General features: G+C 38.1%; 1 protein-coding gene and 1 pseudogene across 2 annotated transcripts in view; one reads left to right on the forward strand and one right to left on the reverse strand.

Moving 5' to 3' along the window:
* The first annotated feature begins 1,194 nt into the window (after positions 1-1,194).
* LOC117088592 lies at positions 1,195-14,451 on the forward strand (annotated as a pseudogene).
* Positions 14,368-27,798, reverse strand: part of CUNH16orf87 (chromosome unknown C16orf87 homolog) — a 32,946-nt gene continuing 19,515 nt past the window's right edge. The window contains exons 3-4 of one of the 2 annotated variants that reach the window (XM_033218302.1): positions 23,166-23,348; positions 14,368-15,383 (exon numbers count right to left, since the gene is read on the reverse strand). In XM_033218302.1, the coding sequence (XP_033074193.1) occupies positions 15,265-15,383; positions 23,166-23,348 (302 nt within the window). In that variant the 3' untranslated portion in view covers positions 14,368-15,264. The remainder of the gene's footprint in view (positions 15,384-23,165; positions 23,349-27,798) is intronic. The other variant, XM_033218303.1, reaches the window with a different exon arrangement.

A 27,798-nucleotide genomic window follows, 5' to 3' on the forward strand; every position in this document is an offset into this window, starting at 1 on the left:
TTACAACAAAAAAATGAGGTGATAGGTATGTTAATTAGCTTAATTTAATCATTCCACATTATATAATACATCAAACCATTACATTGTGCCCCGTTCATGTATACAATTATAATATGTCAAATAAAAATATTTTTAAAAAACAAAAAAAAGTAAATGGAATAAACTCCACAATGGAAAGATGTAGAGTGCCTGAACAGATTTAATATTTATATGTTGTCTACAAGAAACTCATTTAGATTCAAGGACACACAAAGGCTGAAAGTGAAGGGATGAAAAAACATATTGCATGCAAATGTTAACCCAAAAAAGGTAGAAGTGGCTATACTCATATCCAACAAGGCAGACTTTAAGTCAAAAACTGTCACTAGACACGAAGAAGGTAATTTAACAAAAAATGGGTCAACAAGATATAACAATTAAAACTATATATGTACCAAACATAAAAGCACCTAACAAAGCAAATATTGACAGATCTAAAAGTACAAATTGACAGCAACAGTGGTAGGAGACTTCAATACTCCACTTTCAGTAACAGACAGGACGTCCAGACAGAAAATCAGTAAGGAGTGGACTTGAACATTATAACAAATGGACTTAACAGACATAAAATAGAACTTTTCATTCAACAGAATATACATTCTTCTTCTTCTTCTTCTTCTTTTTTTTTTTTTTTTGATACAGGGTTTCACTCTGTCACCCAGGTTGGACTACAGTGGTATGATCAGAGCTCAGTGTAATCTTGAACTGGCCTCAAGCAATCCTGCCCCTTCAGCCTCACAGTGCTGGGACTACAGGTGTGAGCCACCAAGCCTGGCCTACACATTCTTAAGCACACATAAAACATTCTCCCAGATAGATCACGTTAGGCCACAACATGTCTTAAATTTAAGGTCAAAATCATATCACGTATCTTTTCCAACTACATGGAGTGAAATTAGAAATCAGTAACAGCAAAAAAAAAAAAATTAAAAAATAAAAAAAAGGAACATTCACAAATATGTGAAAACTAAATATAAACATACTCTTAAATAGCCACTGGACTAAAAAGGAAATAAGAAAATGGACCTCACCCTCTGCATGCCGCCGCCCACCCAGCTCCGCCCACCATGCTACTGCGATGAGCTGCTGTTCCGGAAAGGCCCCGCCAGCTCTGCCTCCGCGCTCAGCCTCTTCCCCGCCGGGAGAGGGTGAGGGTGCGCGGGCCAGCTGCACACCAAGGGCCAGCTGCTCCGGGAGGTGCGCGCGCTCGGGGTCCCCTGCATCCCCCGTACCCAAGTGGATTTGTGGCTGGTGCACAGCGTGGCAGCTAGAGATGCAGACATGGCCCACGGGCTGCTCGGCACCACCGCCACGTTGACCAGAGGAGTTGGCGCCAGCCAGGCTGTGCAGGAGCTGGGCAGTGGGGATCCCCAAGCAGCTCGGAGTAGCCCCTGGGCCGGCGGGGAAGAACAAGGAAAATGAGGCACTAAGAAAAGAGCATGAAGCTGGGGCTCCCAGTTCCCAGCACGAGGAAAATGCGTCAACCCAGAAGAACTCATTACAAAGCAGAACAATGAAGATGAAAACAAATAGCAGATAAACATGACTGGGAGGCAGAAAAAACCATTGAACCTAGAAATGAGCCATCTGAATGGGACAGATACTTTCTCTCTGAAAGATTGTTGTTTTCATCACAGCCTGAAAATTCACCGGAGGGATCTCATCGGGAGATACCCCTCTTCTTCCAGGCAGTATCAATGATAGCATGAATTTCTTCAGCACATTATAATGGAAACTTTAGCCAGGCTATAACTCATGATGTCAATATTCATGAGGCCATGTTGCTGTGTCCCAACAATACATTTAGAAGAGATCCAGTAGGAAGGACTTCACAGGCACAAGAACCATTTCTACAGTTACATTCTCATACCACCAATCCTGGGCAAACCCTTCCTAGAAGTAATTTGACAGGATCTCTTCCACATGTTGACAATCAGATGAGGAATCTAAAAAGCCAAGACCTACTGTATTACCTTCCCATAACTACATTTGAAAAACTTAATGTCATTAGCCACAGACAATGACTTTGATCCAATGGATGTTTCTCGGCTTTTTGACGAACCAGATTTTGATTCTGGCCTTTCTTTAGACTTGTCACAATAGCACCTTATCACTAAGTCTAATTCTTCTCACTCTGTGAAGATGCTATAGGTTTTAGTATAGTCTCATTCCCATGATGACTAAGAAGGTGCTGTAGGAGGCTGCTACCCAGAACCCAGTATGCTTTGTCACATGGATCACAGTAGTGATTATAGTTTCCATGGGGATCTTGCAATTCAAGACATATTTCATAACCACACTTACTACTTACAGCCAAGTGTACCAGAATCTACTTCTGAATCTTTTTCAGGCCTGGAAAGTCACAGAAAATGAGTAGGTACCTCAATGACACAGACAGAAACTTGAGCTGTGATGAATGGCATGCTAAAACTTTGCATATCCCTTTTTCTGTAGATGAAATTGTCCACATGCCTGTTTTTTTGTTTTTTGAGACCGAGTCTTGCTCTGTTGCCCAGGCTGGAGTGCAGTGGTGTGATGTCATCTCACTGCAACCTTCACCTCCTGGGTTCAAGCAATTCTGCCTCAGCCTCCCAAGTAGCTGAGATTCCAGGAATCCGCCACCACGCCTGGCTAGTTTTTGTATTTTTAGTAGAGACGGGTTTTCACGATGTTGTCCAGGCTGGTCTCGAACTCCTGACCTCAGGTGATCTGCTCAGCTCGGCCTCCCAAAGTGCTGGGATTACAGGCGTGAGCCACTGCGCCCAGCCCACCTGTTGATTCTTTCAATAGCATATTAAGTAGGTATTATCTGACAGACCTACAAGACTTGCTCATCTGTGATATCAGATGAAGAAGGAAAAATAAAGTTGCTGCTCAGAACTGTTATAAATGCAAATTAGACAATTTTGAATCTAGAGGATGATGTATGTAAATTGCAAGCAAAGAAGGAAACTCTTGAGAGCAAGCCCAATGTAATAAAGCTATTAACATAATGCAACAGAAACTGCATGACATTTGTGTTTTTAGATTAATAAGAGATGACCAAGGTAGGCCAGTCAACCCAAACCAGTATGTTCTTCAATACAGCTGTGATGGAAGAAGAGCAAACACTCAGGTAAGAAGAAGCTGTAGCAGGAAATATAAGTTGAAAGAAAATAAAAAAAAGAGCAACCACTGGGGATCTAATTATTTTAAGATATATTTTAGATTTTATGATTTAAAATGCAAAATAGCCTTATTTTCATTTAGTTTGTTAGCACTGAAGTATAGTGGGCTTTTCAAACACTATTTTAGTTTAATCTTTGTATTTAGCTTATAAATTTTTCTATATGGAAATAAACTTTATATGCGAATTTTTTAAAAAAGAAAATTTTAAAATATCTCAAGCTGGAAATGGTGGTACATACCTGTAGTCTCAGCCACTTGGGAGGCTCAGATGGGAGGATTGTTAGTTTGAGTTCTGCCTGGGCAAAATAGCAAGATCCTGTGTGTATACATACATACATATACATACATGTATACATACATACATACACACAAATGAAGACAAAAATACTACCTATCAAAGCTTATGGGATGTAGTAAAAGCACTTGGGGAATTTTATAGTGATAAATGTCTACATTATAAAGGAAGAAAGATCCCAAATAACCTAACTTTACCCCTCAAAGAAAAAGAACAAACTAAACTCAAAGTTAACAGAAAGAAGGAAATAATAAAGATCAGGACAGAAATAAATCAAAGAGAGAACAGAAAAACTGCAGAAAATCAACAAAATCAGGTTGGTTTTTCAAAAAATATAAAAGTTGACAAACCCGTAGCTACACTAAGAAAAAAAAGAAGACTCAAAATCAGAAATGAAAGAGGGGACATTACAACTGATGTCACAGAAATAAAAAGGACCATAAGGGACTATTATGAACAATTATATGCCAACAAATTGGATAACCTAGAGAAAATGGGTATTTCTAGAAACATAGAACCTACAAAGATTGAATCAAGACCAGAAAACCGGCCGGGCGCGGTGGCTCAAGCCTGTAATCCCAGCACTTTGGGAGGCCAAGACGGGCGAATCACGAGGTCAGGAGTTCGAGACCATCCTGGCTAACACGGTGAAACCCCGTCTCTACTAAAAAATACAAAAAACTAGCCGGGCGAGGTGGCAGGCGCCTGTAGTCCCAGCTACTCGGGAGGCTGAGGCAGGAGAATGGCGTAAACCCAGGAGGCGGAGCTTGCAGTGAGCTGAGATCCGGCCACCGCACTCCAGCCTGGGCGACAGAGCGAGACTCCGTCTCAAAAAAAAAAAAAAAAAAAAAAGACCAGAAAACCTGAACATACCAATCACAAATAAAAACATTAAAGTTGTAATAAAATACTTTTCATCAAACAAAAGCCCAGGACCAGGCCGGGCGCGGTGGCTCAAGCCTGTAATCCCAGCACTTTGGGAGGCCGAGATGGGCGGATCACGAGGTCAGGAGATCGAGACCATCCTGGCTAACACGGTGAAACCCCGTCTCTACTAAAAAAAATACAAAAACTAGCCGGGCGAGGTGGCGGGCACCTGTAGTCCCAGCTACTCGGGAGGCTGAGGCAGGAGAATGGCGTAAACCCGGGAGGCGGAGCTTGCAGTGAGCTGAGATCCGGCCACTGCACTCCAGTCCGGGCGACAGAGCGAGACTCCGCCTCAAAAAAAAAAAAAAAAAAAGCCCAGGACCAGATGGCTAAGAATTAATACTGACCAGGTGCAGTGGTTCAGCCTGTAATCCTAGCACTTTGGGAGGTTGAGGCAGGCAGATCACCTGAGGTGAGCAGTTTAAGACCAGCCTGGCCAACATGGTGAAACTCCATCTCTTCTAAAAATACAAAAATTAGCCAGGCATGGTGGCAGACGCTTGTAATTACAGCTACTCAGGAGGCCAAGGCAGGAGAATCGCTTGAACCTGGAAGGCGGAGGTTGCATGAGCCAGGATTGCACCATTGTATTCCAGCCTGGGTGACAAGAGCAAAACTCTGTCTCAAAAAAAAAAAAAAAAAAAATTTATACCAATCCCTCTTAAACTCTGCCAAAAAGTAGAAGTTCCAAACTCATTTTCTGAGGGCAGCATCACCCTAATACTAAAGTCAGACATCACAGTAACATAACATCCTTTTATGATAAAAGAACTCTCAACAAAATAAGTATAGAAGACAAATTTCTCAATGTAATAAAGGCAATTGATGAAAAGTCCACATTCTCAACTAATATCATTAATGGGGAAAAAACTGAAAGCTTTTCCTTTAAGATGTGTATAAGGCAAGGATGCCCACTCAGTACTTCCACTCAACACAGTACTAAAAATACTAGCAAGAGCAATCAGGCAAGAAGGCATCATATCAGAAAAAAAGAAGTACAGTTATCCATTTGTAGATGACATGATCCTAAATATAAATAACCTAACAACTTCACAGAAAAAAATGTTAGAATAAATGAATTAATAAGTTGTAAGATACAAAATCAACATACAAGTATCAGTTGCATTTCTTTACACCGATAACAGTCTATCCAAAAAAAAAATCAAGAAAAAAATCACATTTACAGTAGCATCAAAAGAATAAAATAGTTTGGTTTTAAAAAAAAACAACAAAAAAAAAAACAGAGTTTCGCTCTGTTACCCAGGCTGGAGTGCAGTGGCACGATCTCAGCTCACTGCACCCTCCGCCTGCCAGGTTCAAGCAATTCTCTGCCTCAGCCTCCCAAGTAGCTGGGATTACAGGTACCCACCACCACACCCAATAATTTTTGTATTTTTAGTAGAGATGGGGTTTCACCATCTTGGCCAGGCTGGTCTTGAACTCCTGACCTCGTGATTCACCCAACTCGGACTCCCATAGTGCTGAGATTACAGGCATGAGCTACTGCGCCTAGCCCAGAAATAATTTTAATAAATGTAATAAATTTTAATAAATAATAATAAAGATCTGTTCCCTGAAAACTATAAAACATTGATGAAAGAAACCAAAGACACAAAAAAGGGAAAGATATCCCATGTTCATAGATTTGAAGAATACTACTTAAATGTCCATACTAACCAAAATGATACAGATTCAACACAACCCCTATCAAAATTCCAATGATATTCTTCACAGAAAAAAAAAAAGAAAAAAACTTAAAAACACAAAAGACCCCAAATAGCAAAAACAATCTTGAGAAAGGAAAACAAAGTTGGAGGCATCACAATTCATGATTTCAAATTATATTACAAAGCTAATCAAAACAGTATGGTACTAGCATAAAAACAGACACATACACCAATGGAAAAGAACAGCAGTTCCAGAAACAAACCCAATCATGTATGTTCAAATAATTTTCTACAAGGCCACCAAGAAGACACAATGGAAAAAGGATAGTATCATTAACAAATGGTGTTGGGAAAACAGGCTATCCATACGCAAAAGAGCTACACTAGACCCTTACCTTACACCATGTATAAAAAATCAACTCAAAATGGATTAAAAACCTAAACCTGGCCGGGCGCAGTGGCTCAAGCCTGTAATCCCAGCACTTTGGGAGGCCGAGACGGGCGGATCATGAGGTCAGGAGATCGAGACCATCCTGGTTAACACGGTGAAACCCCGTCTCTACTAAAAAAAATACAAAAAAACAAGCCGGGCGAGGTGGCGGGCGCCTGTAGTCCCAGCTACTCAGGAGGCTGAGGCAGGAGAATGGCGTAAACCCGGGAGGTGGAGTTTGCAGTGAGCTGAGATCCGGCCACTGCAATCCAGCCCGGGCGACAGAGCGAGACTCCAGCTCAAAAAAAAAAAAACCTAAACCTAAGACCAGAAATCATAAAATTACTAGAAGAGAACAGGTAACAAGCTAGAAAAACTCCTTGATATTGGGCTTGGCTATGATTTTTTGAATATTACACCAAAAGCACAGGCAACAAAAGCAGAAACAAACAAGTGAGACTACATCAAACTAACAAGCTTCTACACGGCAAAGGAAACAATCAAGAGTGAAGAGATAATCTCTTGAATAGGAGGACATATTTGCAAATGGGAGCACATACACCTAAGGGGTTAATATCCAAAATACATAAGTAATTCAAACAACTCAATAGCAAGAAAATAACCCAATTTAAAACTAGGCAAAGCATCTGAATAGACATTTCTTAAAAAGAAGACATACGAATGGTGTACACATATATGAAAAAGTGCTCAGCATCAGTAATCATCAGGGAAATGTAAATCAAAACAATAATATCAGCTCACACCTGTCAGAATGGCTATTATTAAAAAGACAAAAAATAACAAGTGTTGGTCAGGATGTGGAGAAACAGAAACTCCCGTACACTGTTGGTGGGAATGTAAACTAGTACAGCCATTATGGAAAATGGTATGGAGGTTCATCAAAAAACTAAAAATAGAACTACCTTATGATCCAGCAATCCCATTTTTTGGGTATATATCCAAGGAAATGAAGTCAGTACGTTAAAGAGATATCTGCACTCCCATTTTCATTGTAGCATTATTCACAATAGTCAAGATACAAAATCAATGTAAGTGTTCAACAGATGAATGGATAAAGAAAATGTAGTATATACACACAGTAGAATACTCTTCAGCCATTAAAAAGGAAATCCTGCCACTTATGACAATATGGATGAAACTAGTGAATATTAAGTGAAATAAGCCAGGCGCAAAAAAATAAGTATTGTATAATCTCACTTACATGTGGAATCTAAAAAAGTCAAACTGACAGAAACAGAGAGTAGAATGGTGGTTATCAGTGGTGAGGAAAGGGAGCTAGGAAGATGTTGGTCAAATGAAACAAACTTTCAGTTAGGAAGCATAAGTTCAACAGATCAATTATACAGCATATAGACAATAGTTAATCACATATTGGATACTTGAAAATTGCCAAGAGAATTGTTCTAGCCACAAAAAATGGTAAGTATACATGATAATGCATATGTTCATTATCTTTACTTTAGACATCCTACAATGTGAACATACATATTGAAACATCATGTTGTATACAATATACAATTTTGTCAACTGAAATAATTTATTAAAATAAAACAAATGAACAGAGGTTCTGAGATCAGTGAGATAATACCAAAGAGTCTAACACTTGCATCACTGGAGTCTAAGAGGGAGAAAGTAGAGCAGAAAATATCTGAATGGCTTAAAACTTTACATATTTGATGAAAGGCATAAACTTACATTTAAGCTCAACAAATCCCAAAGAAAATAAATTCAAACACCCAGGCATATCATAATCAAACCAATAAAAATCAAAGACAAAGATTCCTGAAAATACTCTGAGAAAAATAATAGGTTTCATATAGGAAAATTATTACTTTAATGGCTGCACATTTCTCATCAGAAACCATGGAGGCTGAAAGAACAGAACTGTCAACACAGTATTTTATATCCAGCAAAAATATCTTTCACGAATTAAGGCAAAATAAACACATTCTCAGATAAAGAAAAATTAAGAGAATTAAATGTCAATAGACTTGCACTAAAAGAAATTTTCCAGATGAAAAGGACTGATACCGATGTAAACTTGGAACATCAATAATTAAAGAAGATAAATACAAATGTAAATATTGTGGTAAATGTGATCAACTGTTTTCCTGTTGGGTTCTTAAAAATATCTATGATAGGCCGGGCGCGGTGGCTCAAGCCTGTAATCCCAGCACTTTGGGAGGCCGAGACGGGCGGATCACGAGGTCAGGAGATCGAGACCATCCTGGCTAATACGGTGAAACCCCGTCTCTACTAAAAATACAAAAACTAGCCGGGCGAGGTGGCGGGCGCCTGTAGTCCCAGCTACTCGGGAGGCTGAGGCAGGAGAATGGCGGAAACCCAGGAGGCGGAGCTTGCAGTGAGCTGAGATCTGGCCACTGCACTCCAGTCCGGGCGACAGAGCAAGACTCCGCCTCAAAAAAAAAAAAAAAAAAATCTATGATAGTTGTAAGGAAAAAAGACATTGTCTGATGAGTCTTATTTTTTATTTTTATTTTTTGAGACCCAGCGTCTAGCTCTGTCGCCCAGGCTGGAGTGGAGTGGAGTGGAGTGATCTTGGCTCACTGCAACCTCTGCCTCCTGGGCACAAGTAATCCTCCCACTTCAGCCTCCTGAATAGCTGAGACTACAGGAACATGCCACCATGCCTAGCTAATTTTGTGTATTTTTTGTAGAGACGGGTTTCACCATGTTGTCCAGGCTGGTCTCGAACTTCTGGACTCAAGCAATCTGCTCGCCTCAGCCTCCCAGTCCTGGGATTACAGGTGTGAGCCATAGTGCCTAGCCAAGTCTTATGATTTATAAGAAAATTATAACATAAAGGGGAGAGGGTAAAGGAATGTAAACAGTGGTAAGATTTCTACATTCCACTTGAACTGGTAAAATATTGACTTCTAAGTGGACTGTAAAAAGTATGTTTATAGTAATCCCTAGAGCAAATACTGCAAAACTATTCAAAGAACTATAGTTTAAAAAAAAAAGTTAAAATCAGTAACAGAAAGATGACTGAAAAACAACTCTAAATATTTGAAAATTATAGTAATATCAAGAAAAATCAGAAAATATTCTGAATTGAACACAAAACTACAACACAATAAAATTTGTGAGATAAAGCAAATGGGAAATTTATAGCACTAAATGCTTTTGTTAGAAAATCACAAAAAGCCTTCTGATCAGTGCTGAATAAAATAAATAAATAAATAAATCATAAAATCAATGATCTGAGCTTCCGCCACAATAAGCTAGAAAAGGGGGCAAATAAACCCAAAGCAAAGAAAGGAGAAAATAGTAAAGATCAGAAATTAATGAAACTTAAAACAGAGAAACAGCAAAATATCAATAAACCAGAGCAGGTTCTTACAAAATAGAAATGCAGCCAGGCACGGTGGCTCATGCCTGTTATCCCAGCACTTTGGGAGGCCAAGGCAGGTGGATCACCTGAGCTCAGGAGTTCGAGACCAGCCTGGCCAACATGGTGAAACCCCATCTCTACTAAAAATACAAAAATAAGCTGGGCATAGTGGCGTGCGCCTATAATTTCAGGTACTCAGGAGGCTGAGGCAGGAGAATCGCTTGAACCCGGGAGGCAGAGGTTGCAAGGTTGCATTGAGCCAAGATTGCACCACTGCCCTCCAGCCTGGGCGACACAGTAAGACTCCGCCTCAAAAAAAAAAAAAGATAAATATAACTAATAAACCTCTAGTAAGACTAACAAAGAAACAGAGAGAGAAAACACAAATTACCAGTATCAGGAATGATAGAGGGAATATCACTGACGCCAAAGACATGAAATGGATTAAAAAAAATACTACAAACCCTTCTACACAGATAAATTCAACAACTCAGATGGACCAACTCCTTGAAAATCACAAAGTACCAAAACTCACTCAAATAGAACATTGAAATTACTCAATAACTGTTTTTAAATTTTAATTCATAGTAATAGCTTTCTAAAATAGAACTCTCTAGCAAATTCTACCAGACATTTAAATAATAACACAATTCTACACAATCTCTCCTGGAAAATAGAATGGAATGAAATACTTCCAACTCTCTCTATGAAATCAGTATCACCTGATTTTAAAACCAAAGACAATTTTTTAAAAACCACTATAGTCCAATATCCCTCATGAACAAAAATACAAAAATTCTCAACAAAATACTAGCAAACTGAATCCATCAATATGTAAAAATAACACAACCCAACCGAGGGTTATCTTGGAAATGCAAAGCTGGCTTCAATAACAACAAAAAAATCAGGCCAAGTGTGGCAGCTTATGCCTGTAATCCCAACACTTTGGGAGGCTGAGTCAGGAGTTGAAGACCAGCCTGGCCAACATGGTAAAAACCTGTCTCTACTAAAAATTCAAAAATCAGCCGGGCATGGTGGTGTGCACCTGTAATCCCAGGTACTTGGGAGGCTGGTGAGGGAAGCTTGAACCCAAGAGGCAGAGAGTGCAGTGAGCCAAGATCACACCATTGCACTCCAGCCTGGGTGACAGAGTTAGACTCCGTGCCAAAAAAAAAAAAAGAAAGCAAAAATCTATCAGTATGTTTCACCATATTGACATTCTAAAAGGGAGAAAAAAGGTCCTATCAATCCAGAAAAAGCATCTGACAAAATTCAACATCTGTTCCTGACAAAAACTTCCAACAAGCAGAAATAAAAGAGACTACCCTCAATCTAAGCAAGGGTATTTTTTTAAGCCAACAACAACAACAAAGTTATTTAATGCTTAATGACTAAATGTTTCCCCCCTACAATTGGATCAAGGCAAAAGGTCCCAACCAGTGCAATAAGGCAAAGAAAAAAATAAAGAAATTATCAATAAAAGAACAAAACAGATTCCTTAATAATGCAAAAGGAAAACATTTGACTGGCGTAAAAAGAATTATTCTATTCCAGACTCTATTATATGTCTCACACTTTTAATCCTGGAGAGTCTGCTTTGTATGTTAGGATATTTATTAGTATAGTTGTGATCTTTGAGCAGTAAGTACTACTAATATTCCAACTATAATAACTGGGTTAAGGCGGCACAAAAGAATAATTTTAAAAAATAGTTCCCTAGAAAATAGATCCTGAGAATAAAAAGAAATATATAAACATATATATATGTACTTCCAAATGTAAAAATAAAGCTTGTCATATAGTAAAAGAAAAAAACCCAGCTGCACAGAAAAAATTTTAATTAACTTAAATAAGAGATTTGTTAACAACAATATGCCTTAAAGGCTAGAAAGACAGAAAATACTAGAAAAAAAAATGCTTTTAACTAGCAAGAATATAAGGCACCAAACCAAACTAGAAGGTAAAGTGGAAATAATTAAGAATGAGTTTCAAAGAATGATGGACAAAATGTTTTAGAGAAGAACACAATTTGGCAGAATGACTACCTGTATCTAGAGCGTATTTTGAAAGTGGAATCAAACAAAATTCAATTAATACTTTTATTTTTCAGACAGGGTGTTTCTTGCTCTGCCTCCCAGGCTGGAGTGCAGTGGCAGGATCATCACTCACTGCAGCCTCGAACTCCTGGGCTCAAGTGATCCTTTAGCCTCAGCTGCCTAGTAGCTGGAACCACCACACCCAGCTAATTTTACGTTTTGTAGAGACGTGGTCTCACCACGTTGCCCAAGCTGGTCTCAAACTCCTGGCTTCAAACAACTCTCCTGCCTTGGCCTCCCAAAGTGTTGGGATTACAGGTGTAAGCCACCATGCCCAGCCAATTAATATTTTATATAAAAGAAGTAAAGAGCTTAATTTTTCTAAATTTAAGACAAACATGCAGATTAAAAGGCAAGCCAAAATTAAATATTGCCAAGTCATTTTAATGGTCAGAATTAGAGAATCAAGTGCAATTACTAGAGTTGAAGAAGTCAAATACTTTTCAATTTGAAATCTTATCTGAGGAAAAACACTATCTGATTACTTTTAGGAAGCAACTCGGAGTTCATACTGACCTTTTTTTTTTCCTTAAGTATTTCTGAAATTTAAAGAAGTAAGAATAGATTCTGGCTAAATTTTCAGGTCATTTGCAATTTAAAATTTTCTCATCATAAACTGCTTCAAGCTCTTTGATCACTTCCACTGATTACTACACAAGAAATAATTTGCAGAGTTTCCCTTTTATATCATTTACATTTAAATACAAGAAAATGCCCATAAAAATCTAAGAAATGTTCATTTCAAAAACTACAAAATCAAACTATAAGTATTTAAGTGCCCACAAAACCATTTTGGAATACCATGAAATTGAGTAAGGCAGGGAGTAACAACTCTCAAACTACTTTTATTTAATCTTACTTATATTTAAGAATAAATTACCTTCAACAGACCTAATCTAATTGTGGAATCATTTCAAGGTATTTTGAATAATCATATCATTTACAGATATCAGAGCAGAACAAATTGGATTAAGTCAAGAACTATAATTATACTCTTAGGACATTTGCTGATGACAGAGGTTTCTCTGACACCAGTGACAAAGTAATATTTTCTGAAACTATTACGACATACCTAGACAAATTAAATTTTTTAGCTTTATAACAAGAAAGCTCATAAATGTATCTCAGAGGATACAATTTTTTGAAAAATTGGTTAAATAGGTTATGTCACAGAGGAAACCTAATTTGCCTCTCTGCCAAGGAAATTTTTAAATAAGCCAATAATTTAACATTATGAGATCTGAAGTAATTACTTTTCTACACGGCAAGCTCCAGCCCAGTCACCAGTACCTCCTTTACCATATCCAATGAATATTTTAACATGATTTCCCTCTAATGGTCTTCAGCTTTACATGGATAGACTCTGACATCGATAATTCCTTAGAGAGGTGCTTATTCCACATGCTGTTCTTGCTTTTCCTGAGGACATATATATGTATACAAGCGTTTTTAGATATTAATCATTTTTAAGTTTTTTTGCTTAAAATCAAAAGTTTCCTTACAGTATGTTTCAAAGATAAAATCACATTACATTATTGAGGAAACTACTAGTTAAGACTCTAAAATGCATACAAGGCTGGGTGCAGTGGCTCATGCCTGTAATCCCAGCACTTTGGGAGGCCAAGGCAGGCGGATCACTTAAGGCCAGGAGTTTGAGACCAGCCTGGCCAACATGGTGAGACCCCATCTGTACTAAAAATACAAAAAAAAAAATTGGCCGGGCCTGGTGGCGCTTGCTTCTAGTCAGTTACTCAGGACACTGAGGCATGAGAATCACTTGAACCCAGGAGGCAGAGGTTGCATGAGCTGAGATAGTGTCACTGCACTCCAGCCTGGGCGACAGAGCAAGACTCTGTCTCCTAAATAAATAAATAAAATGCATACAAAATAGTTGCGGTAGTACCCGCAGATAGATACAGAATTAAAGGAAAAGGAATCCTTAGGAAAATTCTATATCCTATCTAGAGTACCTCTTAAGCTCCCTCTGCTGGCTACCATTTAAATAAAGTAGGAAAAAATGTTCCTTTTTTCTTTGAGGGGGTGATGGGAGATGCAGGATGAAGGATGAAGTTGATAATGTTACTACTAAAATTGAAAGGAGATTCTCTTAAAAGGGGGCTAAATCTAACTGATGACTATCTTCTGTAAGAAGGCTTTAAAAGGATTTCCAAACAGATTGGGGGAAGAGGGACTGAAAATAAGGGGAGTGACTGCCAAGTTTGAGTATGTTAATCATTAAATTGATATGCCAAAATGCAAAAGCATTTAGTATAAATCAACTATAAATGATTATGACTTAACACTAGAAAAATTAAGAATTTAAATATATTTCACAAACTTCACCAGAACAAAAAACTTTTATCACACTATTTAATCTACTTAGTTTCAATATTAAGGTTTATTTTTTCTTCCAGAGTGAAAGGAACAATTTAAATAATTATCAGGATGTATAAACGAATATCCATTCAGATAAAACATTACTGCTTAAAAGTGGCTATCTAAGAAATATTTTGCATGTAATAAATATATTTCATGTTTAGGTTAACAGGCACCATCTTGAGAGCAGAAGTTTTTTTTTTAACTAATAAATAAATTACATTCAAGAAAACAAGGTGTTTATATCTGAGTATATCATTAAATGTTTTTCTTCATATAGCACCCAAACTTCAAACTGTCTAGAAAGTATCTCCTAAAATATAACTCATACCTTAAGTAATAAAAATAAAGGCCAAGAAAAAAAATCAATTTAAGACAAAATGTACAGTTTATATTCTTAATTCCCCATTCAATAAAATATCAATTGCCAATTTACTAAATGAACTGTATAGATGCAATCTGTTAGCACTGAAAATCTGAAATATATATTTTTAAAAATCACTCTTTCTGACAGTATTTAAAATATTGCATCTCTGGTGTCAAACCTGAAAACAATCAAGCATCTTATTACCCTAGTTTTCATACCTACCCCACACCCCATCACTTTTTATCCTTTACATCCATCCAGTATTTTTTTTTTTTTTTGGCAAATACACTTACTTATATCCCAAACACAAAACACTGACAATACTCCTTGGTAAACAAGGAAATCCCAGAACAGTCCAAACCTACACAGCTTTGCTCCAAAAGTGTGGCACAGGCTAAACGACAGGAGAGAAACAATCAATGGCCCTTATTGATGCAGTCAGAATGCTCCTGAGAGTCCGTAACTGTGAGAATTTGTTGATGTAATCCTGACAGAAGTTTCGGCAGGTTTGGCAGACCAAGTATCAGAGAATAAGTCTTTGATTGATAATTTTTCTATTTATTTCTGCCAAGGCGACTGAAAACACGAAAGCCTTTTCATCAGACAGGTTAGCATAGATGTCAATTTCCTTTTCCTGTTTTTCTGTTAAAAGAAAAAGGGAAAGTTTAATACAAAGGCAGTAGATGCAGTAAATTTAAATTTTTTAAGCTTTCAAGTATTTCTTTAAATGACAGTATTATATATAATACTACAGTATACATTAAATGTTACTATGCTACTGAACTAAAAGTTTTTTTTTTTTTTTTTTTTTTTTTTTGAGACGGAGTCTCGCTCTGTCGCCCAGGCTGGAGTGCAGTGGCCGGATCTCAGCTCACTGCAAGCTCCGCCTCCCGGGTTTACGCCATTCTCCTGCCTCAGCCTCCCGAGTAGCTGGGACTACAGGCGCCCGCCACCTCGCCCGGCTAGTTTTTTGTATTTTTTAGTAGAGACGAGGTTTCACCGTGTTCGCCAGGATGGTCTCCATCTCCTGACCTCGTGATCCGCCCGTCTCGGCCTCCCAAAGTGCTGGGATTACAGGCTTGAGCCACCGCGCCCGGCCCTGAACTAAAAGTTTTTTAAATTATACAAAGGAGTTACCGAAATGAAGATTAAATGAAGACAATATATATTTCTATACACAGGCGCTCTAACAGATATATCATTTCTCTAAGAGCCTCATACATTTCTATCTCCTCACTGTCTCAATCAAAATGAATTTTCTCTGCTAGACGAAATTAATTCTGAGAGATAGTCCCCTTCTCAACATCAATGGTGACTTTATGAATACATTAACATATTCATCTTCATCTTCTTATACAGGAAATAACATTTATTTCTATCTTTCCCCTCTCGTTTACAAATGTAATCCAAGTTCACAGAAAATTTGAAATAGAAAATAAAAATCACTCATAATCTCATGAGTCAGCAAGAATCACAATTAACATCTTGGTATGCATTATTCCAAGTTACTTTTTCAGGATCCCCTGATTCTATTTTTATTTTGTTTTGACATTCTAATCAAAGTTAAATGCATATAATTTACTATCAAATCATTTTTATAAAACTTGTTGGCCGGGCGCGGTGGCTCAAGCCTGTAATCCCAGCACTTTGGGAGGCCGAGACGGGCGGATCACGAGGTCAGGAGATCGAGACCATCCTGGCGAACACGGTGAAACCCCGTCTCTACTAAAAATACAAAAAACTAGCCGGGCGAGGTGGCGGTCGCCTGTAGTCCCAGCTACTCGGGAGGCTGAGGCAGGAGAATGGCGTGAACCCGGGAGGCGGAGCTTGCAGTGAGCCGAGATTGCGCCACTGCACTCCAGCCTGGGCGACAGAGCGAGACTCCACCTCAAAAAAAAAAAAAAAAAAAAAAAAAAAACTTGTTAAACAGAAGCCCTTTGCCCCATGCACATTTCCCATTCTCCAAATGCAACTACTTTTTTTGTGACCTTTTTTTTCCAGTTGTTCCTTTTTGCTTTTACAAAAACAAATCTCTAAGTAACATCTGTACAAGATGCTACTTCAGGGTTTTAGGCATTACTGATTCACTTTCCCCCATGGAAAATAAGGGTTACACTGTTTTGCATCTCTTGCCCCAATAAACACCCTGCCCATCCCTCATCTTCTCACTATAGTTCAATCATAACTTCAGTAACATCAATTTTCAATGATTACATTATTATGCCTATGGTAAGTGATTTCACTTTTCCTTTACATTGTTTTCCCTGAAGTGATTCTCTTTTTACTTGCTTAGTTCTCATTTCTAACTCAACACAAAGTCTTTCCTAGTTGTATAAATTTTTCAGGATGTTTATACATATAAGGTATTTTATCATTTTTATCTTGTGGAAGAAATCTCTCCAAGTCTTCCAACCTGCTCCAGTATGAAATGGTTGCTCTCTAGGCCTACTGCACAATTATCATCTTGTGCTCTTTCATCAGCATCATGCTGGAGACTCTCATCTCTAGAGTCGCGTGGACCCACCTTTGTCTTGAATCCAAAGATCCTTTCTTGGTTTACTTCTTTATTTTGGTAGCAGGTAACTTATAGGGGCTTCCTGAGAAAGGGAGTATTGGTAGCAAATTTTTTGAGACCCTGAATGTCAGAAAATATATTTAGTCTACCTTCACATTGATTCATGGTTTGAGTGAGTATAGACTTGTAGGTTTCTGCTTAGAACTGTGAAGGTAGTAAATTGTCTTCTGACTACTGGTGCCACTGTTGAGAAAACCCAATACCTTTTTTATAGTTATTTTTAAAATCAATGATAAATTTACATAGAGTGAAATACACAGATTCTCTATGTGTTCAACTGGAGGAGTTCTGACAAACATATACAAACATGTAACCCATGTCACAATCAACATATAACAAATTTCCTCCAGAAATCCCTCATGCTTCTTTCCAGCCAATCCCTCTCTACACCTACAAGCAACCACTGTTCTGATTTCTATTACCATAGAATCATTCTGTCTATTGCTAAACTTCATATAAATGGCATCATATATAGTATGTACTCTTTTGTGTCTAGCTTATTTTGCTCAACATGTTTTTGACATTCATTGATGTTATTCATATATCAGTAGTTTGTTCTTTGCTGGACAATATTCCATTGTATTAGTTCCAACATCATTTTGTTTTTCATTTTTCTGAAAACCTGAGGAATTTTCTTTTCTTTTTTTTTTTTTGAAATGGAGTCTCGCTCTGTCGCCCGGGCTGGAGTGCAGTGGCCGGATCTCAGCTCACTGCAAGCTCCGCCTCCTGGGTTTACGCCATTCTCCTGCCTCAGCCTCCTGAGTAGCTGGGACTACAGGCGCCCGCCACCTCGGCCGGCTAGTTTTTTGTATTTTTTAGTAGAGATGGGGTTTCACCGTGTTAGCCAGGATGGTCTCGATCTCCTGACCTCGTGATTCGCCCGTCTCGGCCTCCCAAAGTGCTGGGATTACAGGCTTGAGCCACCGCGCCCGGCCGGAATTTTCTTTAACCAAAGAATATGAGATATAATGACAAACTCTGGCATAATTTATCTTTTTAACCATCTGTTAGACTGGGAATTTGTAGGCCCTTTTAACAAAGACACTCAATGTCCTTCAGGTTGGGAAAATTTTCTTGAATAAATAATTGTCATTGTTAAAGTCATTGATGACTTCCTTCTCCTCCATCTTCCATGTTCTTTATCTGAAACTTCAATTATTTGCAGATGTCAGACCTCACACTGGTCCTCTAAATTTATGGTTTCCATTCTGTTTCTTCCATCTCTTTTCAATTGCTATACTTTCTGGAACCTTTCTTCAATTTTATCTTTAAGCCTTTTATTAAAGTTGTTCATTTCTGTGTATCATCTATGTTTTGGGATTTTTTTGGAATATTTTAAAGCTCATATTCCAACTGGCTTTTTGACCTCTGCGATTTCCTTTTAAATATCATCTTGTTCGTTTTACAATTACAATCACTGCTTTTGCTAAAGATATTAATAATAGTTTATAGTTTTTCTTTTCCCTGCAAAAACTTGTTGTTTTCCAAGTTATTTTTTCTCTCCTGTTGATTTGGTCTTAGCCTTTCATACTATAATATATGGCTTTCTTCCAGATATCTGGGTAATTCTTGGCAATATGCTCATATATAGGAGAGTGACCTGATTAGAGAAGAAGCTGATTAGAAACATTTACACATATGTGGAGCTTGACTGTAGTCATCAGATTACGATGATCCAATTAGGCCACTTCTCTGGGAATCTCTAATGAGCGTATCTTTATTTGGGGCCTTTTCTCTTGGGTCCTTCAGATTCTCTAGAGAAGATATGTTCCATCTTTTTTTATCTGGACGCTAATAAGCCAAACTCAAGAACTCAGTTTTTACTATGTCCTATTTTCACCTAGGCTTCCTGATCTTAACATGGTATCCTGGCCGTCAACAGACACCTGGTGTTCCTGAGACCAAAGACTGTATTATTTATCTTTTTCAAAGGATAAAGTTGGGGGATAAGAGGGTAAACAGTCCTAGTGGGCTATTCATAAAAAGACTTGCAAACAATCTTCTCATTTTTAGCCTCAATTCCACTTCTATTTCCAGACATAACTGATACACAAATTCCTGACTTTTAGGTAATAAAAATCAGTTTCTTTCTTAGATTTCCCCAAAGGAGTTTAGAGCTAGATGTGTTTCTTCAATCCACCATCTTCAGCTTGAAGTCTACATTCATTCTTTTTTTTTTTTTTTTCCGAGACAGAGCTCGCTCTGTCGCCAGGCTGGACAATGATGCGATCTCAGCTCACTGCAACCTCTGCCTCCTGGGCTCAAGAGATTCTCCTGCCTCAGCCTCCCAAGTAGCTGAGGCTACTTGGGAGACGCACACCACCACACTCGGTTAATATTTTTTTTTTTGTATTTTTGGTAGAGACAGGGTTTCACCATGTTGGCCAGAACGGTCTCGATCTCTTGACCTCGTGATCTGCCCGCCTCCGCCTCCCAAAGTGCTGGGATTACAGGCATGAGCCACCACACCCGACCCATTCATTCTTAAGTTCATTAATATGATGTTCAGAATTGCCTAACATATTTTAATCAATCAAAATGTCACTTCTATAATATCCAGAATACCCTTATATATAAAATGAAGACTTACATCAGACTAACAAAAATTGTTGTTTAATGACTTGTTTTTATGACTTTATAAAGATATATTATTATGATGATGTCTAACAAGCTTTCCTTTTCCATTCTTCCTTCTTATTCTGTTTCAAAAGAGAAGTCATTTTTTTCCCCTTCGGACCTCTCATCTGACTAGATAGAAAAGTCTATTTTTTTTTTTTTTTTTGAGACAGAGTCTCACTCTGTTGCCCAGGCTGGAGTGCAGTGGCCGGATCTCAGCTCACTGCAAGCTCCGCCTCCTGGGTTTACGCCATTCTCCTGCCTCAGCCTCCCGAGTAGCTGGGACTACAGGCGCCCACCACCTCGCTCAGCTAGCTTTTTGTATTTTTTAGTAGAGACGGGGTTTCACCATGTTAGCCAGGATGGTCTCAATCTCCTGACCTCGTGATCTGCCTGTCTCGGCCTCCCAAAGTGCTGGGATTACAGGCTTGAGCCACCGCGCCCGGCCTTGAAAAGTCTATTTTTAAGTTAGGTTTTTTAGACACATTGTCAGGTTTTCCTTAATTCATGTGTTAAAGTTAAAACTTGCTTCAAATTTTTCAAATGCTCTAAGAGCAAGGAATCAATAAAAACCAACGAAATAGCTATTTAGCACTAAGAAGCATATCCAAGAAATCTATTCTAAAACACAGACATTTCAAAAGTTCATGTTAGGTTGGTACAAAAGTAAAACAACAATTACTTCTGCACCAATCTAATAGTTCTTGTCCATATTATATTTAAGAGTACAACAGTTTACAACAAAGATTGGCAAACTAGGCCAAGTGCAGTGGCTCATGCATGCCTGCAATCCCAGCACTTTGGAAGGCCAAGCTAAAAGGATCACTTGAGCCCAGGAGTTTGAGACCAGCCTGGGCAACATAGTGAGACCTCATTTATACTAAAAGTAAAAAAAAATAGCCTGGCGTGGTGGTATGCACCTCTAGTCCCAACTACTTGGAAGGCTGAGGTAGGAGGATTGTTTGAGCCCAGGAGTTCGAGGCTGCAGTAAGCCATGATCACTCCACTGCACTTCAGCCTGGGTAACAGAGTGAGACCCTATCTCAGAAGGAAAAAAAAAAAAAAAGCAAGGAAAGAAAAAGAAAGAAAGAGATTGGCAAACTATAGTACAAGTACCAAATGTGGCCCACCACCTGCTTTATAAAGTATTACTGGAACACAGCATGCCCATTCATTTATGCATGGTTTATGGCTGCTTTCCAGCTACAATGCCAGAGCTGAGTAGTTGTGAGAGAGATAGTATGGCCCACAAAGCCTAAAACATTTACTATCTGGCTCTTTACAGAAAAAGTGTAATGACTTCACAGTCTACGTAAGATTTCAGTTTGTGCTACAAAAACTAATTTAAGCAATTTCCTGCAATTTGTATCAAAAACAAATAAATTAAAAGCATATATTACTCTAGAAATAGCTTTCCTAAAATTTTTCTGTAATAAACAGAAAATGCCTAAAAAATATTTACAGCCAAATAAATGCTTCTTTTTTCAAGTAATCATGAAATAAAAGCTGAAATCCTGCATATATACAGTTCTACCACAAGCATACAGACTTCATTTCCCCAGCTAAAGACTGTCATTATCTGCTTTCTCATCTTCTCTCAACCAACACCAGAAGCATTCTCTTCTTTCAGCTGCATTCCCTCTACTTCAACTGAAAAGAATGTTGTTTTCTGAGCCAAGCAGTATTTCTCTCTTTTCCTTTTTCTCTGTTGACTTTTCTTTAACTAGTTTCCCTTCTAAAATAGTCCTTGGCATAGGTTTTCTGCACCCTATTGTTAAAGAAACATTCACATTGAATAAATAACTCAAACCCTCTGGAAGAGCATAATAGAAAGAAAGAGAAAAGCAGTAAAATTACCCAAAGAATAAGGAGTACCTCAGCACAGCCTTCCTAGAATACAGTAAAAAATGATATAAATCTTATTCCTTTAGCCATACAACAGTAAGACACCTTTAACTTTGATAAAAGCTAGGAATGGCTATACTGGTAAAGCTGTTTTCTAGCAATAGTAACTTTACTCAAATAAAAGCACATAAAGCAGAGAGAAATAGTGAACTGGTAGAATGTTCTCATTGTCTAAAGTAAGTGAAATTTACATTTATACAAAAAGCACTTGAGTAAGACAGAACATCTGAAAAGCAAAGCATAACTCACAAATAGTGTAAGAAATTATAAATGCATTTCAATGAAGATGAAATCATTTTGACAGAGGTTTTTAAAGCACAATAAAGAGCAACTATCCCTTTTTTAAATTAACTCCTGGCTTGAAAGTCTCAATTTTAAAAAGATATTTGTGGACATACAGAGGTTCATTATACTATTTTCTCTACTCTTGCATATGATGAAATTTTCCATAAGTTTTTAAAAAGATGCATACATCAAAGAAAAAGAGAAACTGAAGTTTTAATGTCTAAAAACAAGTTATTGGTAGATATTTGTCAGAAGAAAGGAGAAGACCTGTAAGGAGAAAAAGAAATATACTCTGGACCAAGAATTCATCTACACAAAAGCTGCCTCAGAGTAGGAAGCACACAAATCGCCCAATAAGCAGTTAAAAACTCCACCAAGAACACTTTCAATAGCAAAAATTTAAAACTCCCAGTATAACAGTTTGAAATAGTCTTAACAGAACTCAGACTTGTCTTAAAAAGACAAAAAAAAAAAAAGGTCCCAAGACGGGAAGCCGAGGAGGGCAGATTGCTTGAGCCCAGAAGTTCAAGACTAGCCTGGGCAACATGGTGAAACCCCCTCTACAAAAAAATTAGCTAGGCATGATGGTGCACACCTGTAGTCCTAGCTATTCAGGAGGCTGAGGGAGAATCACCTGAAACATGGAGGTTGAGGCTGCAGTAACCCATGATTGCACCACTGCACTCCAGCCTGGGTGACAGAGCAAGACCCTGTCTCAAAAAGGAAAAAAAAGAAGGTACAATCATTTTAACAGGCTTCTCCAGGATGTCATATACAAATTACCTTTGAACTCTATTATCATCAGTTTATAGCAAGGTAAATTTACCTAACTAAGCCTTTAGGTTTCCAATAAGAATTAAATTCCTGTGATTAAAAAAATAATAAGCATCTACCATAGAGGAAATGCTTTCAAACTAAAATATGAGTTGTGATTTTAAGTCCAGGAACTCAATGCCTCCACTTTCTTCACTACTACCTAATTAAGATCCCAGATCAATTTAATACTTGGAAAAAAAAAAAAAACTGCTTGATTTATTTCATACCTCTTTCTTCCTCATGCTTTTTGGCAGATGCACTTTTAGGTCTTCCTCTTCCTCGTCTGATATGATCTGAATGGCTGTTACTTCGAGACCTCTTTCTGTTTTCTAAATCTTTATTTACTGTAGAATTTATCTTCTCTCTCCTAACTCTCTCTGTTCGCCTCCTCTTGGCCTCATGCTTGTTTTCTGTATGGATGAATAAAAGTGATATATTTTAGGGCTTAGCAAGAACTGTTTGCCCAAGTTCTCATTGTCTTCCTTTTTCTTTCTAAATAGCACTACAGTATGCTTCCTGGCATATTTCATAGAACTACAACCATAACATGTATGTCTCCCCCACACCCATATAAGAAAAAAAGAAATTCAATAGAATTCAGATGGCAATAACACATGAAGTAGGAGGAATCTTGGAAGAGAAAACAAGTTTCTTCATTTGGCAGCTTAAATTTCAGCCTCTACAAGTTCACACAATTCCACAGCAACCTGTCTGCCTTTTTCTTCCTGTTTAGAGGCTAAAAGTAGTGAAATATTAAGAAAAGAAAAAAAAAATTTCCATACCTTTTTGCCCTCTACCTGAATTAAAGATTAAAACATGTGAAATATGCAAAAGTAAAACTGATCTTAGAGACAATATATTAAGGTTACAATAAAAATCAAACAGAAAGCATCCATAACAAATATAAAAACCCTAGGCAAGTGAGTAGTTTTCACATTAGCCACAGATAAGGTAATTTCTTATATAAGAGCATGTTGCTCCATAAATAGAATAGCAATAGGGAAACTTTACTAAATATGGTGATTTAATTAATGCAAGAAGCCACTCCTCCCACTCTAAACAAATCAAAATGTTGGATAAGACAAACAATAAACTTAAAGAAAAAAATATATATGATACCCTGCTTTAACACATACCTGCAATCAAAAGCAAGAAAGAGAATTCCCCAAATGCCAAAAATCACAGTGGTAAAGGGGCAAAACAAACAGAAAACTTCATATCCAAAAAACTAAAGGGAATAATGTGAAAGACTATAAAATAAGTATGCTAAATAAACTGCTGTAAAAAAATGAAAAGTAAAATAGTAATATTATCTCCAAATAACATATCCTTGGAGAATTAATCTGAAGTTTCAAATTAGACATATACCAGATAATACAAGAACATTTAATTACCCCAGATTGCAAGAAAGTTATTAAAGACAAGCAGGGTGTTGTTAAGACTCAGGCTAACATGAAGAGGTTCCTACTATTATAGGACAATTTGAGTATCAACAAAAATAATAACTGTTAATAGACTGAAATATATCAAGCATATGAATATATTAACATTAAAAACAAAAACTACTTGGCCACCATACGAAGATACTAAAGAAGCAACTCATTACTTTGAAAACTTAAATAGAGGGAAAGAACAAAGCATTTCTTCTGCTTTTTCTATTTAAACTGTGCTACTCACAGGGTAACCAAAGGGCAGATGAAGAGGTTTCTCATGTTAAAGCTAATAAACGAAGAAGGAATGACAGAATCAGAATATCAACACTTTTCAACCTGCAATGAATTAAAGGTTCTAAGCACTAAACATCAGCAGGTACTAACATCACTAAAAGAGAGAGAAGCAGGCCAGGCACGGTGGCTCACGCCCGTAATCCTAGCACTTTGGGTGGCCGAGGTGGGTGGATCACCTGAGGTCAGGAGTTGGAGACCAGCCTGACCAACATGGCGAAACCCCGTCTCTACTAAAAATACAAAATTAGCTGGGTGTGGTGGCACATGTCTGTAATCCCAGCTACTTGGGAGGCTGAGACAGGAGAATTGCTAGAACCTAGGAGGCAGAGGTTGCAGTGAGCTGAGATTGTGCCATTGTATTCCAGCCTGAGCAACAAAAATGAACTCCATCTCAAAAAAAAAAAAAAGAAAGAGAAGCAGACTTTAAGCACCTCCAGATAGAGGTACACATCACTACCTATTAAGTAGTCTTGTAAAAAAAAAAAATTCCAATCTCTCCAGCCTTTAGATCTAACTTACAACTAATAGGAAAAAGAGAAGTTATTCAAGGAATATGTTAACTGACACCATGGGGATACAAACAGCACACACAAATGAACAGGTGATGCCATTTCTTCAACATCTAACTTGCAAGGAAAAAAAGAGAAAATAGTAAATAATAAGAGGGTTAAAAAAAAATCATCTAGCCAGGCTCAGTAGCTCATGCCTGTAATCCAAAAGCACTTTAGGCATTTGGGAGGCCGAGGCAAGAGGACTGTTTGAGGTCAGGAGTTTGAGACCAGCCTGGGCCACACAGCAAGACCCTGTCTCAGCCTGGGTGACAAAGTGACACCCTGTTCTTACACAAATGACGGGGAGTGGTGGCACATGCCTGTAATCCCAGCATCTTGGGAGGCCGAAGGGGGTGGATCGCCTGAGGTCAGGAGTTCAAGACCAGCCTAGCCAACATGATGAAACCCTGTCTCTACTAAAAATACACAAATTAGCCAGGCATGGTGGTGTGCACCTGTAGTCCCAGCTACTCAGGAGGCCAAGACATGAGAACTACTTGAACCCAAGAGGAGGAGGCTGCAGTGAGCTGAAATTGTGCCACTGCACTCCATCCTGGGTGACAGAGCGAGGCTCTGCCTAAATAAATAAATAAATAAATAAGATAGCACCCATATGCAATTTGTGGACCTTATTTAAAATCTGTTTTTAAAACTCTAAGGTAATTTATGAGAAAAGTGAAAATGTGCATACAAGTTGGATATTTAATAACAAGGAATTATTAATTTTTTATGTTATAATGGCATTGTGCTTACATTTTTTAATGTTGATCTTTTGGAAACATAATGAAATGTTTATAACTGAAATTATATGGGATTTGCTTCAAAATGATGCAAGGGAAGAGGTAGACAGGATTGTGGATGGGGCAGGGTTGGTCATTTTCTACTTTTGCATATGCTTAGAATTTCTCAAAAACATAAAGGTTACGAGAAATAGTGATAGATAAAGCTTTACATAGTATGCCTATTAAAGTCTAACAGTGAATTAATTTAGGTTTGTTCCCCCAGCAACCCAGTCATCTCTGCAAACTTCTTCACAGCCAAACTTCTCAAAAGAGGTGCCTGTACTTTCTGCCTTCAGTTTCTCATCTCCCATTCACTCATCAAATCTATTCCAGTATAGTTCCTATCCCAATGAAACTGATTGTCAAAAACAACAAAAGGACACATGCACATGTATGTTTATTGCGGCACTATTCACAATAGCAAAGATTTGGAACCAACCCAAATATCCATCAATGATAGACTGGATTAAGAAAATGTGGCACATATACACCGTGGAATACTATGCAGCCATAAAAAAGGATGAGTTCATGTCCTTTGTAGGGACATGGATGAAGCTGGAAACCATCATTCTCAGCAAACTATCGCAAGGACAAAAAATCAAACACCGCATGTTCTCACTCATAGGTGGGAATTGAACAGTGAGAACACTTGGACACAGGAAGGGGAACATCACACACTGGGGCCTGTCGTGGGGTGGGGGGAGGGGGAGGGATAGCATTAGGAGATATACCTAATGTAAATGACGAGTTAATGGGTGCAGCACACCAACATGGCACATGTATACATATGTAACAAACCTGCACGTTGTGCACATGTACCCTAAAACTTAAAGTATAATAATAAAAAAAAACCTGTTATCAAATCTTAATAGACACCTCACTTACCATCTTACACCATCTCTCAAAACTTCAACAAAGATGACTACTACTTTCCTTGAAATTATTTCGCTTGATTCTCAGGCTCCCCTAGTTTCCTCATCTCACCAGCCACTCCTCCTAATTGCCTTTGCTGTGTGCCCTTCCCCCAGGTGCTTTCCCAATCTAATGTCAAAGCCCCAGGATTCTGTCCGGAGGCCTCTTCTCTTACTTAGACTTTGCCTAGATCATCTCATAAACCCACAGCATTAAATACTATTGTTATAATGGCTACAAAGTTTTCACCTTCTGCTTGATTTCTTCCCTAAACTCTAGATTGCCTACCTGACAAATTCACTTGAACGTCTCAAAAGCATTTCAAATTGAATCAAAAAATAACTCTTGATTTGCCCTCTCCCAGATCTGCTACTCCTCCTACTTTCATCATGTTAGTAAAAAGCATCACCTGGTTGTACAAGTCAAATAACTTGTAGTCATTTGTGACTCATCTTGCTTCCTGTACCATCGCAAAGGCCCACAGGTACTCCTTGCAAAATATACCCATAATCTCTTCATTTCTCTCCACCTCCATGGGCAACATCCCAGCCAAACCTATTATCTACATATCAGTCAACATTATCTTAAAAAAAAAAAAAATCAAACTGCATAGCTTCCCTTCTAAAGCCTTTCATTAGCTTTTTTCCATATTTAAAGTAAAAATTCCTTACCAAAGACAAGTCCCCAACAGATCTGGCATTTGCCTCTTTCTCCAGTCTCATGATGCTCATGCTCACCACTTTGCTTACTACACTCCAGACGTGCCTTTCTTTTAATAAAATGAGCTCCTTCCTCCACTGAGTCTATGTATATGCTAATCCTTCTGCCTAGAGCTCTCTTCCCAAGGCTCTTCATGAGATAAGCTTTTTTTTTTTTTTTCTTTCAGAT

Source organism: Trachypithecus francoisi, unplaced genomic scaffold, assembly GCF_009764315.1.
Source record: "Trachypithecus francoisi isolate TF-2019V2 unplaced genomic scaffold, Tfra_2.0 Lachesis_group10, whole genome shotgun sequence".
In the NCBI taxonomy this organism is placed as follows: Eukaryota; Metazoa; Chordata; class Mammalia; order Primates; family Cercopithecidae; genus Trachypithecus; species Trachypithecus francoisi.